The sequence below is a fragment of the Schistocerca nitens genome, chromosome 1, assembly GCF_023898315.1.
Source record: "Schistocerca nitens isolate TAMUIC-IGC-003100 chromosome 1, iqSchNite1.1, whole genome shotgun sequence".
In the NCBI taxonomy this organism is placed as follows: Eukaryota; Metazoa; Arthropoda; class Insecta; order Orthoptera; family Acrididae; genus Schistocerca; species Schistocerca nitens.
Window position 1 is genome coordinate 528758388 of NC_064614.1, and position 16870 is coordinate 528775257.

Genomic DNA, 16870 nt, shown 5'->3' on the forward strand with positions numbered 1-16870 from the left:
GAGGAAAATTAATGAGGAGGCCAAGTCCCGTCCTGGGATGTAGTGCCAATGGAAGAAGAAGAAGAAGAATGCAAGGTACATGGACACAACAAATATGTGCACGATGGGTCATCAAGCTTAGAGTGTCTACATGCTGTGGGCCGCTTGTTCCTACATATCGCGGCTTGGAGGTGTGTTGCAGCCATGGAAGTATGGAGCTCACAATAACAATAGTGATGCCATAGAAGAAAGAACAAAAGAAAAGTTTTAATACTGTTACTTCTTTGTCTGAAAATGGAGAGAGAAAGAGTGTGTGTGTGTGTGTGTGTGTGTGTGTGTGTGTGTGTGTGTGTGTGTGTGTGTGTGTAAAAATAAAAAATGACAACTCAATGTATAAAGAAGTTTAAACAGATTCGTGTTGAAGAAGAAATACTGTTGGGCAATATGTAAAATTGAGGATCCAGCTCTCTTTCAGCCTATACCACTGAAAACTGCAACGAGAAGTCCACTAGCAAGAGCAGAACATGGTTATTTGGATTTTGATCAACTGGGGCGGACAGTGAAATAAGTGACCACAGAGAAAATATATTACACAACAACACAGAGTAAACCCAAAAATAAATTACACTCAATTTTGTCTCAATTCCCTGACAGGGCTGAGAAATAAAACTGACACACCACACTAGACATCACTTGAAGTAGTAACAGCAATGTATTTCAGTTCACAAAATTCATATATTCCTCTGACAGGACAGGACAGGACAGGACAGTACAGTACAGTACAGTACAGTACATCAAAGACTGAAATAAAACAGCTTGACATTGATGGAATTTCATCTTCCACTAGCATCCAAAGTTATCCTATTCATGTTAGAGTGTCTTCCTCATCTTTGTTCTTGTGACAAGTAACAAAGGTTTCAGCCGAATGTTACATTTCTAATGAGCATTCCCTCACAATAGACTCAGTACATATTTCAAAATGAAGAATTACTTATGTGGAAAAAATATATCTAAAAAGAAAGATGATGAGACTTACCAAACAAAAGCGCTGGCAGGTCGATAGACACACAAACAAACACAAATATACACACAAAATTCAAGCTTTCGCAACAAACGGTTGCCTCATCAGGAAAGAGGGAAGGAGAGGGAAAGACGAAAGGATGTGGGTTTTAAGGGAGAGGGTAAGGAGTCATTCCAATCCCGGGAGCGGAAAGACTTACCTTAGGGGGAAAAAAGGACAGGTATACACTCGCACACACACACACACACACACACACACACATATCCATCCACACATACAGACACAAGCAGACATATGTCTGCTTGTGTCTGTATGTGTGGATGGATATGTGTGTGTGTGTGTGTGTGCGCGCGAGTGTATACCTGTCCTTTTTTCCCCCTAAGGTAAGTCTTTCCGCTCCCGGGATTGGAATGACTCCTTACCCTCTCCCTTAAAACCCACATCCTTTCGTCTTTCCCTCTCCTTCCCTCTTTCCTGATGAGGCAACAGTTTGTTGCGAAAGCTTGAATTTTGTGTGTATATTTGTGTTTGTTTGTGTGTCTATCGACCTGCCAGCGCTTTTGTTTGGTAAGTCTCATCATCTTTCTTTTTAGATATATGAAGAATTACTTAGATTTACTGTGCTGTAGAGACAAATAAAAACAAATGTAGGTCACAGAAACCGCAGTCAGAATCATTGAGGGAGAAAGTTATGTAGGACTTTGAACGAAAATAATATGTAAAAGATGAAGCTGAAGGCCAATTCTGTATTGGCTTTTAAAAGACATTTACTGTGCATGTATTTATTACTGCAAGTGAATAAATGCCTATATTTAGTACACCAATATTTTATTATTTCAGTTCCCAGGAAAGTAATGAATTTACCATATTTATTTTGTCAATAAAGAGCATTTTTAACTTTGTTATAATACAATCATTTACTACCACTCCTAGTTCCATAACACAAATACTATAAATACACCTTTCTGTAAGATAGGCAGTCCCTTTGTAAGATAGGTAGTCCCTTATAAGTTTATTTACAGTGTTCAGTTCTGAACTGTGTGAAGTGATAATGATCACTTTTTGACAGACATGACATTGCACCGACATCCGGAGTAATTTGGTCTCTACTTTTGCAATATTCTTGAACGTTTTCATATTTTTAATCAATGTGGTGGTGTGGTCTTCTGTCCAAGGACTGGTTTCAGGCAGCTCTCCATGCTAATCTATTCCATGCAAGCCCCTTCATCTTCGAGTAACTACTGCAACCTACATTCCTCTGAATCCGCTTAATGTATTTATCTCTTGACCTCCCTCGACGATTTTTACTCCCCACGCTTCCCTTAAGTTCTAAATTGGTGATCCTTTGATGCCTCAGACTGTGTCCTACCAACCAACCTCCTCTTTTAGTCAGATTGTACCACAAATTTTTCTTCTCCACAATTCTATTCAGTACCACCTCATTAGTTATGCGATCTACCCAACTAATCTTCAGCATTCTCCTGTAGCACCACATTTCAAAAGCTACTATTCTGTTCTTGTCTAAACTGTTTATCGTTCATGTTTCACTTACATACACGGCTACATTCCATACAAATACTTTCAGAAACCACTTCCTGACACTTAACTCTATACTCGATGTTAACAAATTTCTCTTCTTCGGCAACACTTTTCGTGCCACTGCCAGTCTAAATTTTATGTCCTCTCTACTACATCCATCATCAGTTATTTTGCTCACCAAAAATCAAAACTCTTCTACTACTTTTAAGTGTCTCATTGCCTAATCTAATTCCCTCAGCATCATCCGATTCCATTCTACTATATTCCATTATCCTCACTTTGCTTTTGTTGATGTTCATCTTATATACTCCTTTCAAGGCACTGTCCATTCAACTGCCCTTCCAGGTCCTTTGCTGTCTCTGACAGAATTACAATGTCATCGGCAAACTTCAAAGTCTTTGTTTCTTCTTTCTGGACTTTAATTCTTACTCCAAATTTTTCTTCAGTTTCCTTTACTGCTTACTCAATATCCAGACTGAATAACATTGGGGGTAGGCTACAACGCTAACTCACTCTGTTCTCAACCAACGCTTCTCTTTCATGCCCCTTGACTCATAACTGCCATCTGGTTCCCATACAAGTTGTAAATAGCCTTTTGCTCCTTATATTTTACCCCTGCCACCTTTATAATCTGAAAGAGAGTATTCCAGTCAACACTGTCAAAAGTCTACAAATGCTACATACATAGGTTTGCTTTCCCTTAACCTATCATCTACTGGAAGTCGTAGGGGCAGTACTGCCTTGCATGTTCCTACCTTTCTCCAGAACCCAAACTGATCTTACCCAAGTTCAGCTTCTACCATTTTTTTCATTCTTCTGTAAAGGATTCGTGTTGGTATCTTGCAGCTGAGACTTATTAAATAGATAGTTGAGTAATTTTCAGATCTGTCAATGCCTTCTTTCTTTGGAATTGGTTTTACTATATTCTTCCTGAGATCTGAGGGTATTTCACCTGTCTCATACATATTGCTCACCAATGCTATCAGTAGCTCTAAAAGAGGCGGTCTACTCCCAAGGCCTTGTTTCAACTAACGTCTTTCAGTGCTTTATCAAATTCTTCATGCAGTATCATATGTACCCTTATCTTCCTTTATATCTTCCATTTCCATAACACTGCCCACAAGTACATTCCCTTGTATAGACTCTAAATTACCCCTTCCACCTTTCTTCTTTCCCTTCTTTGCTTAGGAATGGTTTTCCATCGGAGCTCTTGACATTCATACAGGTGGTTCTCTCTTCTCCAAAAGTCTCTCTGATTTTCCAGTAAGCAGTAACTGTCTTACACCTAGTGACATATGCTTCCACACCCTTACATTTGTCCTCTAGTCTTCCTGCTTAACCATTTTACACTTCCTGTCAATTTAATTTTTCAAAAGTTTGTGTTTCCTTTTGCCTGCTTAATTTATTGCAGTTTTGTATTTTCTCCTTTCCTCAATTAAATTCAATGTCTCTTTTGTTACCGAAGGATTTCTACAAGCCCTCGTCCTTCTACCTACTCAATTCTCAGCTGCATTCACTATTTCATGTCTCAAAGCTACCCATTATTCTTCTATTGTATTCCTTTCCCCTGTTCTTATCAATTGTTCCACAATGCTCCCTCTGAAACTCTCTACAACCTCTGGTTCTTTCAGTTTATTCAGATACCATCTTCTCAAATTCCTGCATATTTACTGTTTCTTCAGTTTTAATCTGCAGTTCATAACCAGTAACTTGTGGAAATATAAAAAATAGAGGGAAACATTCCACGTGGGAAAAATATATCTAAAAATACAGATGATGTGACTTACCGAACGAAAGTGCTGGCAGGTCGATACACACACAAACATACACACGAAATTAAAGCTTTCGCAACAAACTGTTGCCTCATCAGGAAAGAGGGAAGGAGAGGGAAAGACGAAAGGATGTGGGTTTTACGGGAGAGGGTAAGGAGTCATTCCAATCCCGGGAGCGGAAAGACTTACCTTAGGGGGAAAAAAGGACAGGTATACACTCGCGCACACACACACATATCCATCCGCACATACACAGACACAAGCAAACATTTGTAAAAGCAAAGAGTTTAAAACCCACATCCTTTCGTCTTTCCCTCTTTCCTGATGAAGCAACCGTTTGTTGCGAAAGCTTGAATTTTGTGTGTATGTTTGTGTTTCTATCGACCTGCCAGCACTTTCGTTCGGTAAGTCACATCATCTTTGTTTTATATATATATCTGTGGCTCTGTCACTGGCCAGCCATATTCTAAAAAACAGTAATTAGTTCCATAGGTTTAGTGTTGTGTGTGTTCGGTTTTCATTTGACTGCCCTGAAGAATTTATCTAAAAACAAAAATGATGTGACTTACCGAACGAAAGCGCTGGCAGGTCGATAGACACACAAACAAACACAAACACACACACACACACACACACACACACACACAAAATTCAAGCTTTCGCAACAAACTGTTGCCTCATCAGGAAAGAGGGAAGGAGAGGGAAAGACGAAAGGATGCGGGCTCTAAGGGAGAGGGCAAGGAGCCACTCCAATCCCGGGAGTGGAAAGACCCACCCTAGGGGGAAAAAAGGACAGGTACACACCCCCACCCACCCACCCACACACACACACACACACACACACACACACACACACACATATATATATATATATACAGACACAATCAGACATATTTAAAGACAAAGAGTTCGGGCAGAGATGTCAGTCGAGGCGGAAGTGAAGAGGCAAAGATGATGTTGAATGACAGGTGAGGTATGAGTGGCGGCAACTTGAAATTAGCGGAGATTGAGGCCTGGTGGGTAATGGGAAGAGAGGATATATTGAAGAGCAAGTTTCCATCTCCGGAGTTCGGATAGGTTGGTGTTGGTGGGAAGTATCCAGATAACCCGGACGGTGTAACACTGTGCCAAGATGTGCTGGCCGTGCACCAAGGCATGTTTAGCCACAGGGTGATCCTCATTACCAACAAACACTGTCTGCCTGTGTCCATTCATGCGAATGGACAGTTTGTTGCTGGTCATTCCCACATAGAATGCATCGCAGTGTAGGCAGGTCAGTTGGTAAATCACGTGGGTGCTTTCACATGTGGCTTTGCCTTTGATCGTGTACACCTTCCGGGTTACAGGACTGGAGTAGGTGGTGGTAGGAGAGTGCATGGGACAGGTTTTACACCGGGGGCGGTTACAAGGATAGGAGCCAGAGGGTAGGGAAGGTGGTTTGGGGATTTCATAGGGATGAACTAACAGGTTACGAAGGTTAGGTGGACGGCGGAAAGACACTCTTGGTGGAGTGGGGAGGATTTCATGAAGGATGGATCTCATTTCAGGGCAGGATTTGAGGAAGTCGTATCCCTGCTGGAGAGCCACATTCAGAATCTGATCCAGTCCCGGAAAGTATCCTGTCACAAGTGGGGCACTTTTGTGGTTCTTCTGTGGGGGATTTTGGGTTCGAGGGGATGAGGAAGTGGCTAGGTTATTTGCTTCTGTACCAGGTCGGGAGGGTAGTTGCGAGATGCGAAAGCTGTTGTCAGGTTGTTGGTGTAATGGTTCAGGGATTCCGGACTGGAGCAGATTCGTTTGCCACGAAGACCTAGGCTGTAGGGAAGGGACCGTTTGATGTGGAATGGGTGGCAGCTGTCATAATGGAGGTACTGTTGCTTGTTGGTGGGTTTGATGTGGACGGACGTGCGAAGCTGGCCATTGGACAGGTGGAGGTCAACGTCAAGGAAAGTGGCATGGGATTTGGAGTAGGACCAGGTGAATCTGATGGAACCAAAGGAGTTGAGGTTGGAGAGGAAATTCTGGAGTTCTTCTTCACTGTGAGTCCAGATCATGAAGATGTCATCAATAAATCTGTACCAAACTTTGGGTTGGCAGGCCTGGGTAACCAAGAAGGCTTCCTCTAAGCGACCCATGAATAGGTTGGCGTATGAGGGGGCCATCCTGGTACCCATGGCTGTTCCCTTTAATTGTTGGTATGTCTGGCCTTCAAAAGTGAAGAAGTTGTGGGTCAGGATGAAGCTGGCTAAGGTAATGAGGAAAGAGGCTTTAGGTAGGGTGGCACGTGATCGGCATGAAAGGAAATGCTCCATCGCAGCGAGGCCCTGGACGTGTGGAATATTTGTGTATAAGGAAGTGGCATCAATGGTTACAAGGATGGTTTCCGGGGGTAACAGATTGGGTAAGGATTCCAGGTGTTCGAGAAAGTGGTTGGTGTCTTTGATGAAGGATGGGAGACTGCATGTAATGGGTTGAAGGTGTTGATCTATGTAGGCAGAGATACGTTCTGTGGGGGCTTGGTAACCAGCTACAATGGGGCGGCCGGGATGATTGGGTTTGTGGATTTTAGGAAGAAGGTAGAAGGTAGGGGTGCGGGGTGTCGGTGGGGTCAGGAGGTTGATGGAGTCAGGTGAAAGGTTTTGCAGGGGGCCTAAGGTTCTGAGGATTCCTTGAAGCTCCGCCTGGACATCGGGAATGGGGTTACCTTGGCAAACTTTGTATGTGGTGTTGTCTGAAAGCTGACGCAGTCCCTCAGCCACATACTCCCGACGATCAACTACCACTGTCGTAGAACCCTTGTCCGCTGGAAGAATGACGATGGATCGGTCAGCCTTCAGATCACGGATAGCCTGGGCTTCAGCAGTGGTGATGTTGGGAGTAGGATTAAGGTTTTTTAAGAAGGATTGAGATGCAAGGCTGGAAGTCATCTCAAATTCTTCAGGGCAGTCAAATGAAAACTGAACACACACAACACTAAACCTATGGAACTAATTACTGTTTTGTAGAATATGGCTGGCCACCGACAGAGCCACAGATTCCGCCCGACAGAATTTCAGGGCACTTATGACTAAAGCGCGTTGCAGCTTCTGCAAAGTGTCTTCTTAGTGGTGTGCAATGATTATGGTTCCAGGTTTGAGGAACTCAACGCGCAGAGGAACCCTGCAGCCGAAGAGGGAAGTCATTATGGCCTTAAAGAAACTTGTATGAACAGCCGGGATCCTCTGCCAGGGGAGATGTGGGATGTTTGCACTTTGGCCGCCGTTTGCAACTGGGCTTGAATTAGTGGCACCACATTTCGTCCCCAGTTACAATAGAGGACAGAAAGTCATGTCCATCAAAGTACTGCAGATGACTCATTCTGTCCATCTTTTGTTCCTCTGTCAGGTGATGCGAGACCCTCTGCGTAGAAATGCTGCAGTAATGCATGTGGTTTTTGATGATGGCATGCAGGGAGCCATGGCTTATTCAGACCTTAACATGAATTTCATCCTCCAAAGTTTCCTACTGAAAATTTAGAAAATTCACTTTTTAAAGCCAAAAATAACAACTAAGCAATGATTTTTCAGAGTATTTTTTTATGTAGTTAGATATTATAAACTACTAGCCTTATATACAGCTAGAACAATGACAAATGTTTCCTTAACTTTCAATATATTTTTGAAATTTTAAAATCTTTATTTTTTGTAAAGTTTGGGGCTAGTTATCACTGGTGGGACTGAATATAAAAATTTGATTTTTGCATATTTTGTACACCTATAAAATAGCAAAGTACTGTAAAAATCTCAATATTGATATTTGACTGTGAACAAAGGTATGAATTTTTGAAAACAAGGAAATAATTCACATTACACTACAACAGATTTTATAGTTGTTGCCTAATTAAATCGTTTATTGTTTCGCTGTAACAAAAGTTAGTAGTAACCTATATTGAGTTAGCCCTATCACCCTATATTTAATTATTATTATTTATTTTAATAATAGAGTATCAAATAATAGGAGTTTCTGCTTTAGTTCTACGTCAAAAATTTCTCATTTAATCTAGGTTTACCCTCAATTAAGTAGCACATTATTACAAGTTCAAAATGATAAAAGCAAAACAATAAACATTTCAAATTTCTCTATTGTTGAGAAGGCTACAGTTTTCTGCACGAGTTTAGTCCTCAAGACAAGTGTGTACAAGAGCTCAGTGGGCAGAGTAGCAAGTCTGCACAGGAGCCTGCAGTCATTGACAAGTTGGTACATGAACTGGGTCCCCCATGAAATTCGTTGTGGTCTATTCAGGAACTTCTGTTAGAGTGGATGTACATACTTCATTGAGAATGTAGGATATTTTATGTGCGATTGTCGTGAGTGTGATTTTTAACTAACTAAAATAAGTTGAAAACTTAATAGTAAATAAATTTGAAAGACTAATTGGAACGCAATAAAATGAACGAATAGTGCTCTATTTGACAGATCGTGAGGTGTGTCACAAATCAGTTTATGGTTACGTTTCAAAAAACTTAAAAAATGTTAATGACTTTGATGGAAATAGACAAACTTTGTTTAAATTATGAGAAAGTTCTTCTGTATCACCAGTTTGTGAGTACCAGAGAAAAAATACCTTCTGAAGTACACTCACATTTTTGGAAAAAAATGCCCTGATACACTCAAAATTCATAAAAAAAACCAGTTATTAATGGTTTGAGGGAAATAAAACTTGAACATCTGCCCTGTTAAGTGTGAAGTAAACAGCTTCCCGAGCAACAATGTGAATTCTGGAAATTCCCTGTGCCCAAATTGTTACTCAAAAATATTTCACTTGAATTCAGAACCAGAGTCATGTAACCTTATTAATGACATTGTATTACTAATGAGGAAGTGATTAGCAAATGGAAATTTGCTTGTTCTAATTTAGAAGTATCTCCTGCTTTGAAAATACAAAAACTGAGTAGCAGAAAAAGAAAAGCAGTTATCGAAAGCAAGATACAAGGAATTTAAGACAAAATTAGAAAAGACTTAGGATCACGCTTTAATAATGCATACACCCATACACCAACAGCACTTCTAAAAAAGAAGAAAACCCATCTCTAGAATCATCTGACACTGAATTTTTGAGCTTAATCAAGAAATGAAAAGTATGTGTTTAGTGACACCGAAAGAGGAAAAAAATAAAATTTTAAGTTTGTTGCCTGACTCATGGTTAAGAGCAAAAATAGTTCACGAGTTCATTGTTTCTGATTGTTTGGTTAGACTAACATAAAAATTGGTGAAAGAGCAAGGCATTTTAACAGTTTTAGGAAAGAAGGAAGGAAGGGGTAGGTATAAATGAAGAAACAAATGATAAGATCCAGCATTTTCCTGAAGATGATGAAAATAGCATAATGTGCCTGGAAAGCAAATACATTATAAAGCGTTGTTATATATCAAGTTAAAGTAACAAAGGAGAAGCGACTAGTGGTGTCAAATTTAGATGAACTTTATGTAGCTTTCATAAATGCTCATCCTGAATGTAAAATTGGAACGTCAAAGTTTTGTGATCTTGACACTAAGTGGTGTGTTTAGGCTGGCTCCTCAGGAACACACTCCATATGTGTTTGTTTATATCATCAATCTGAAGAGAAAATGCCCAACACTGTTACCTTCAAACAGTAGGTCGCAACCAACAGGGCTGAAATGGCAACAGTGGTTAAATCTCAGGTAGAGTACTTTGTACCTTTAATTGACATCTTAGAAAATCTCGAAGTCACCACTATGTTTCTGACATCTAAAGCAACTTTCTGAAGAACAAAAAAGCACAACTTTTTGATACTGAATGCCTACTCCTAGCTGATTTTGCAGAAAACTACATTTGTGGTTCAGGATGAAACACTAGGATACCATTAGGTCAATGAGCAGGTACCAGTGCCTAAGTGAGAAAGATAAAGTTTACAGTTCAAATGGCTCTGAGCACTATGGGACTTAACTTCTGAGGTCATCAGCTAAGGACATCACACACATCCATGCCCGAGGCAGGATTTGAACCTGTGACAGTAGCGGTCGCGCGGTTCCAGACTGTAGCGCCTAGAACCGGCCGGCGAAGTTTACAGTTCTTAAATTTGCATTCAAAGCAACTACTTTGAGCACAACATTTTGGTTGTCCATGTGTGGATTAGACAAAAGACAAGGTTGAGAAGCTCATATACTTTTCAGATGGATGTAGTAGTCAATACAACATCAAAAAGAATTTTTCAAATCTTTGCAACCACTCAGTAGATTTCAGGTTGGAGGCCAAATGGCATTTTTTGCCTCCTGCCATGGTAAAAATGCATGCAATGGCGTAGGGGATACAACAAAGTGTGACATGAGTATAGCCAGTCAACAAAGAATGACCACAGACCAAATTCTTACAATAGAGGATATGTATGCCGCTTGGCAAGGATATTAAAAGTATCACCTATTTTTTCATTAAGAAAGAAGGGGTAGTTCATTATCTCAAAACAACACTGCAAACTAGATTTGAAAACTGTATAGCAATAAATGGAACAAGGCAACTCCACGAATTCCCTGGCACTAAAGGAAGCAATTAGATACTATGTAATACCAGAAAGGCCGCACTTGGCATCTTGTCGTCAGTCTTGTGACTCACTCTGAGGATGGCTGGACGATACGCAGCTGAAATTTTATTTGTGCGGCTGCATGCCCAAAATTTAATGAACTACCAGAAACAGAAATTTACTAGGGCCATTGTGTAACACTGAATGACAGTGGCATGGGTGTATGATGGACAATGGTGGCTGCATAGGTTAAAATAATAAGTTTGGAAAACAATTATGTTTTTGTGCATTTTTACCATCCTGCTTGCCCCAGAATGTTTCATTAAAGAAATCTACTAGTGACATGTTTCATTCAAGAAATCTACTAGTGACAAAGTTTGGATACCAAAGAAAAATTTATTAAGAAAACTTTCAGTGCTTGAACTTACAACAGCAACTGGGATGTCTTATTCTATATCACAAAAGCTGCCTGAAGAAATGTGTTCTTAACAATCACCACTAGGATTAGGAAGCACCACATCCCTTAAGTATGTTAATTGAAAATATTTATTTTAAATTTGTCAAGACAATATAAATGTTTAGTTCAGTAACTTTTCTAGTATTTTCATTTAATTCAGTACCTTAACTTCAGTAATAACTGATTACATCTAGCCAATATCATGCATGAATTAGGCAACAGTCATAAGATCAATTGTAACTTGAACTATTTCCTCATTTTCAAAAATTCATAGGCCTATATTTGTTCACAGTCAAATAACAATGTTGAATTTTTTTACAGTACTCTGCTATCTTATAGGTGTACAAAATGTACAAAACTCAAATTTTTATATTCAGACCCACCAGAGCTCACTAGCCCCAAACTTTACAAAAAATAAAGTTTTTCAAATTTCAAAAATTTATAGAAAATTAAGGAAACATTTGTCATTGTTCTTACTCTATATAAGGCCAGTAGTTTGTGAAACAAAAACAAAATACACTCTAAGAAATAATGAGTTATTTTTGAGTTTAAAAAGTGGATTTTCTAAATTTTCAAAACCAAACTTTGGAGATAATTTTCACCAGTTATTTTTGAATTCAAGGTATTTTGGGTATTAAACAATGTTGTGAAGCAGACTGGTATTTTGGGTATTAAACAATGTTGTAAAGCAGACTTTTCTAAAGACAAACATGTCAATTGCAATGCTGTTGCTAAACCCAGTGCAGAAATATTCAAATTAACACACATATCTCAAAATTGAAAAACCATCGTGCACTTAAAAATAAAAATGGCCCCCATATAGCGAGGTAAAATCTTTTTAAAAAGCGTTTTTAACTTCTCAATTATAGGACAATTAAAGAGAGAGAGATTTTAAAATGGTCAAGCAACCAACTTAAAAATGGAATGACTTTACTTGGATTGACCCATCTGTTATGTGGCACGATGCCATTGCCCTACCGCAGCAATGACAGTATCATAATGAAACAACTGTGGGGCCACCTGTCGAACAGATTGTGTATTATGACAGTTTTCATTTGACTGCCTCTTACATACTCAACACCTCAGCCAACCAAAACCACTGGATCCATTTCCACCAAACTTGGTACACACATCACTTGCTGTCTGGAAAGAACTATTGTGGGGTTAACAACAACCTACCTCTCAATGGCATGGGGCTGAAAAATAAGTGTGGCTCACAACATGGAAATAGCCAGCCTCTACTCATCCAGTATTTGAGACAGAGTACTTTGTGACTTTAACAAACTTCACACATAATATCAAACATGTATGAGACACCTTCTCACTGACACTACCACAATACGACGAAAAGACTAAAGTTTATTGCTTATTACTTTTTCCTGGTCATGCAGTAAAATTGCTGTATCAGACATGACCTTTTACTAAATTACTAACTCTACTAGCAACACATTTCCCAGTCAGTATCTACATAAATCACTGGATGCTCCTGCTCAAGCATGTAGTTCATAAGATACGGCACCATGGACACTGAGTAACACACAAATGAAACGGCAGGATGAAATTCACTGAAGATAGCTGTGAAATATGTATGAAACTTATGTGGCATGCATACATGGGCAAAGCTGTGTGTGAAAAGCTCCTAAAATCTGAAGTGATTTTGACCAAATTTGGTATATGTATTACTCACTATCTGGAATGAAATTCTGTAGGGGCGAGAACCAGCAACCTCCTCTTGAGGTGGGGGTGTTAATGTGGAGAGAGATGAGGGGGAAAAGAGGATGGACAGGAGTGGGGGAGGGGGGGGGGGAGGATCAGATTGATTTTATAGGTTTGGAATATAAACATATACCTGGGCAACACTGGGTACTCAGCTAGTCATTTCATAATATTTTAAAATTGAAAGTCAAAACAGAGTACACAATGGCTGACAGGATACTAGGCAGATACTCTTGAGAGAGGTGTTTAGCATCCATATTCCAGTGGCATTTTTTCCTCCTCCACCCCCAATCGTCAATGATCTTTTAATGTAGAGGGACTTCCACTGCCATATGCAAGACCGTGACGCCTTAAACCACGCGACACATCAAAATACGAGAGAAAAAATATGGAGTTAATATCACGTTTGGAACAGAAAGCTTCTTATGCTGGTAAATCCTTTAACACACCGCAATCAAACTTCCACTGCAAACCTCACTTGACAACACGCAGCAACAGTGGCTCATAAAGCGGTTTAACTGAAGTGTCCGATACCGCGTCATCAACTCTCAACTTACACTACCCATCCTAACCTAGACATCGGTCTATATTAGAAATTAGTGTGCCACCACGAACTACATAATAAAAAATAATACAGACGAAAAGAGTATTGTCAGTGTTGTGTTCTCTTTCTGTTGGGGCACGCACGATATCACATCGTCATTATGTTGTGGGAAGAAGCCGTCATCCAGTATCGGTAGATTTAGTTGATCCCATAACGCCTTGCACTTTTTCCTTATGATTACTGCATAGCTCTTCAGCAACCCAGGATTCAGTTTTTTGTAATATTTGATGAATATGTATAACACACTAGTGAGCGAACCAATCTGAACAAATTATAATTAAATTAACTTATAAGCTCTTAATTTTACCGACGTTCTTAAAAAGCACGTTATTACCACAATCTATTACACAACTGTACCATAACAAAAGCCGTGACCACTTCTTCCACGTGATGCAATTATCTTCCTAACCGATTCATTTGTTACATAACATTAAAAGAAAACAGTTACAATGAAAACGTTGGCACTCTCAGCTCTTAGACAACCATGTGATATTTATCTCGGTATGTGTTAATACATTAATCCATATTTATAAAAAGTAATTATAAAAAGCCCTTCTATGTTAAAAAAGAAATTTAAGACGCATGACAAATCCTGACACAGTTGCAATCTTAATCGAACAAAGGGATTTGACAGTTCATGAAAACCAAAGAGCAATAACAGAAACACACGAACACGGCAAAAAAGTCTTGTAAGTTAAAAGGTGTGCACATCAAACCAAAGACATACAACTTGTCAATTGTTGGCATGATAAAATGCCAGTAGGTGAATAACACTTTCTCCAAGATTTGCTGTTTCATTGGCTCATAACACACATGTTTGTATTTATTACTACCACAGGGTACAATAAGTGATATCCTACAGCTACTCTCAGGAATAGTTACATTCATATGCACCAGTTGTTCAACAATTTCAATTACACATTAACCTACCAATCGTATAAAGGTATGTCACACACACACACACACACTCACAAAGCAGAAAAGTAAACAAGGCAGCTAACACGCACATAATAAACAGTGATTGGGAAACATACCTTCATTATCAGATGGTGGTGCAACTCTGAAGCTGTTAACTGGGAATGATCGCTGGAGATCGATTTTCGGTCGTTTACTTGAACGGTATTCACTAACTGTCTCTGTGTCAGAGTCTTGATCATCCGAGTTTGCTTTATCATCTTCATTTGATGAAACAAACCACTTACTTAACCAAGAAGACTGGGGAATGAAGCTTGTAACACGTGATGCTACTTTTCTCACAAAAGACTGAAATGATGAAAAACATATTAATGGGTTTTTGATAGAGTACACAGCTAGCACTACCAATTATAAACACTGGACATTCATTCACAAATTTAAATAATTAACACAGTAGCTACTTATTACGGTATAATCCTAAACCGGAGACTGAACTTAAGCGAATAACACCAATCTATATTCAAACGACGCACTGGTACCAGTTCATAACAGCATGTTGCATAACAAAATCGCACCAAGTATTGCCTCAAGCGCTGAACACCATACTGTTGTTGTATGCTTACACAACAAAGAAATAGACACACTAGTTACTCCCACATTTAGCTCGGAGACGTACGAAATCATGTAGTTATTCACTATCCTGCGCTGTTTCCCCCTGAATATAAATTCCTGAATATTCCATGTCGTACACATTCCTATTTCAGCATTAGGCGCGAACTCCAGTAACAAGTATGTACTTACGTTAGATACATCATACGGCTTGGAAGAATGTGACTTCTTGCTCCTTGCGCTATTGCCTCCTTTCGCCATACTTTGTTTCTTGAAAACAAAAACATTTACTCTACTTATTACTTCATACCATCGAATTTCCTGTCAACTAACCCAACAACGACAATGAATATGGCGGCACCTGCGTAACTAGCCGTTGGTTGGTCTTTACACGTGATACTCCATGGAATTAGAATGCAATTGACGAACAAATGACAATCAACAACTATCATCGCCTTCTTTATTTCAAATTTTTTTAGTGGAGAAGAAAATGAAGACATGAACACTAACGGCAAAATTGAATGAGTTTTATGAAGAGTAACGCGCTTCTCTTTGTGATGAAATACCTCAGTATATTCCATCGAAATACACAAATTAAAAAAAATCAGCTAAGCTAGTTACTTTACGCAAACGCAATTTTTGTAAACGTTCACTCATCGCGCTTTAACATCTTGGCTGCCTATAAATAACGAAATCGTATTGTGAACAAGCATATCACTCTTCAAAAACAGTAATTGTAGACATCAGCTACCTGGACCGGAATTCAAATGCAGTTGAGGAACTTGGCTTCAATTTACAGGCATAGGATCTTCTGACCGTAAAAATAGCTAGTTAGTTGTGAAGTGGGGAATCAAGTTGAACATTCTAAAAGCCAATGTCCCATTCGAAGCATTAAACAGCACAGTTCCATCAGATCCCAGCCGCCCGCTTATTCGATTGCCTTGTCTCTCCTACACAAGTACCTTGTTGTGCGACTATGCTGGTGCCTGGTAATATAGGTCATTTTCTTGGGCAGTTCTTAATTTTTTTCTCATGTAGCTCGTTATTTGTTTTATACTATTGATGCCCACTTAGGCCTATAAAAACACAACTTACCACGATTTTAGCTGAAGCAATAATGAAGGAACAGCTATGGGCTCGCAATTGAAAACAACAGTGGAATGGTACAAGACAAGGATATTTGCGGTTGGCGCAATTTATACATAGGCGCGCCTGCTTGAAGTTAATGTACGTTAATTTTATCGCTGTTAAAATAAACTGGGATTAAACTGTGTTTTGCTCATAACTGTTTACGTTGGTAAAATGAAAACAGCTATTACATTACATTACATTAACACTTCTTCCATAGACCTTAAACGCGACTTTTCTTATTAATGTGGAATGTCTCAGTTTAACATAAGCTTTTATTACACAATATATATTTTTTTCCAATTACTACCTCATGTCTAAAAATTCATCTATTGAGTAGAAGTTGTTGTCATTCAGAAATTCTTTTAATTTGTTTTCAGATGTTGATTGGCTCTCTGTCAGACTTTGGATGTCATTTGGCAAATAACCAAAGATTTTTGTGGTAGCATATTCACCCCTTTCTGTTCCAAAGCGAGATTTAACCCAGGATAGTGAAGATAATCTTTTCTTCTAGTGTTCTAGCTATGCACTTTGCTGTTATTTTTTAATTGGGATGCGTAATTCATACCAAATTTAGTAATATCTATTTCGAAGGTACGGTGACTACCGAGAGTT

The 16870-nt window shown here is 39.2% G+C and overlaps 1 protein-coding gene across 1 annotated transcript in view; it reads right to left on the minus strand.

Moving 5' to 3' along the window:
• Positions 1-15501, minus strand: part of LOC126253495 (nuclear pore complex protein Nup153) — a 129281-nt gene extending 113780 nt beyond the window's left edge. The window contains exons 1-2 of the mRNA XM_049954877.1: positions 15320-15501; positions 14638-14866 (exon numbers count right to left, since the gene is read on the minus strand). Of these exons, the coding sequence (XP_049810834.1) occupies positions 14638-14866; positions 15320-15388 (298 nt within the window). The 5' untranslated portion in view covers positions 15389-15501. The remainder of the gene's footprint in view (positions 1-14637; positions 14867-15319) is intronic.
• Between the last annotated feature and the right edge of the window lie 1369 nt (positions 15502-16870).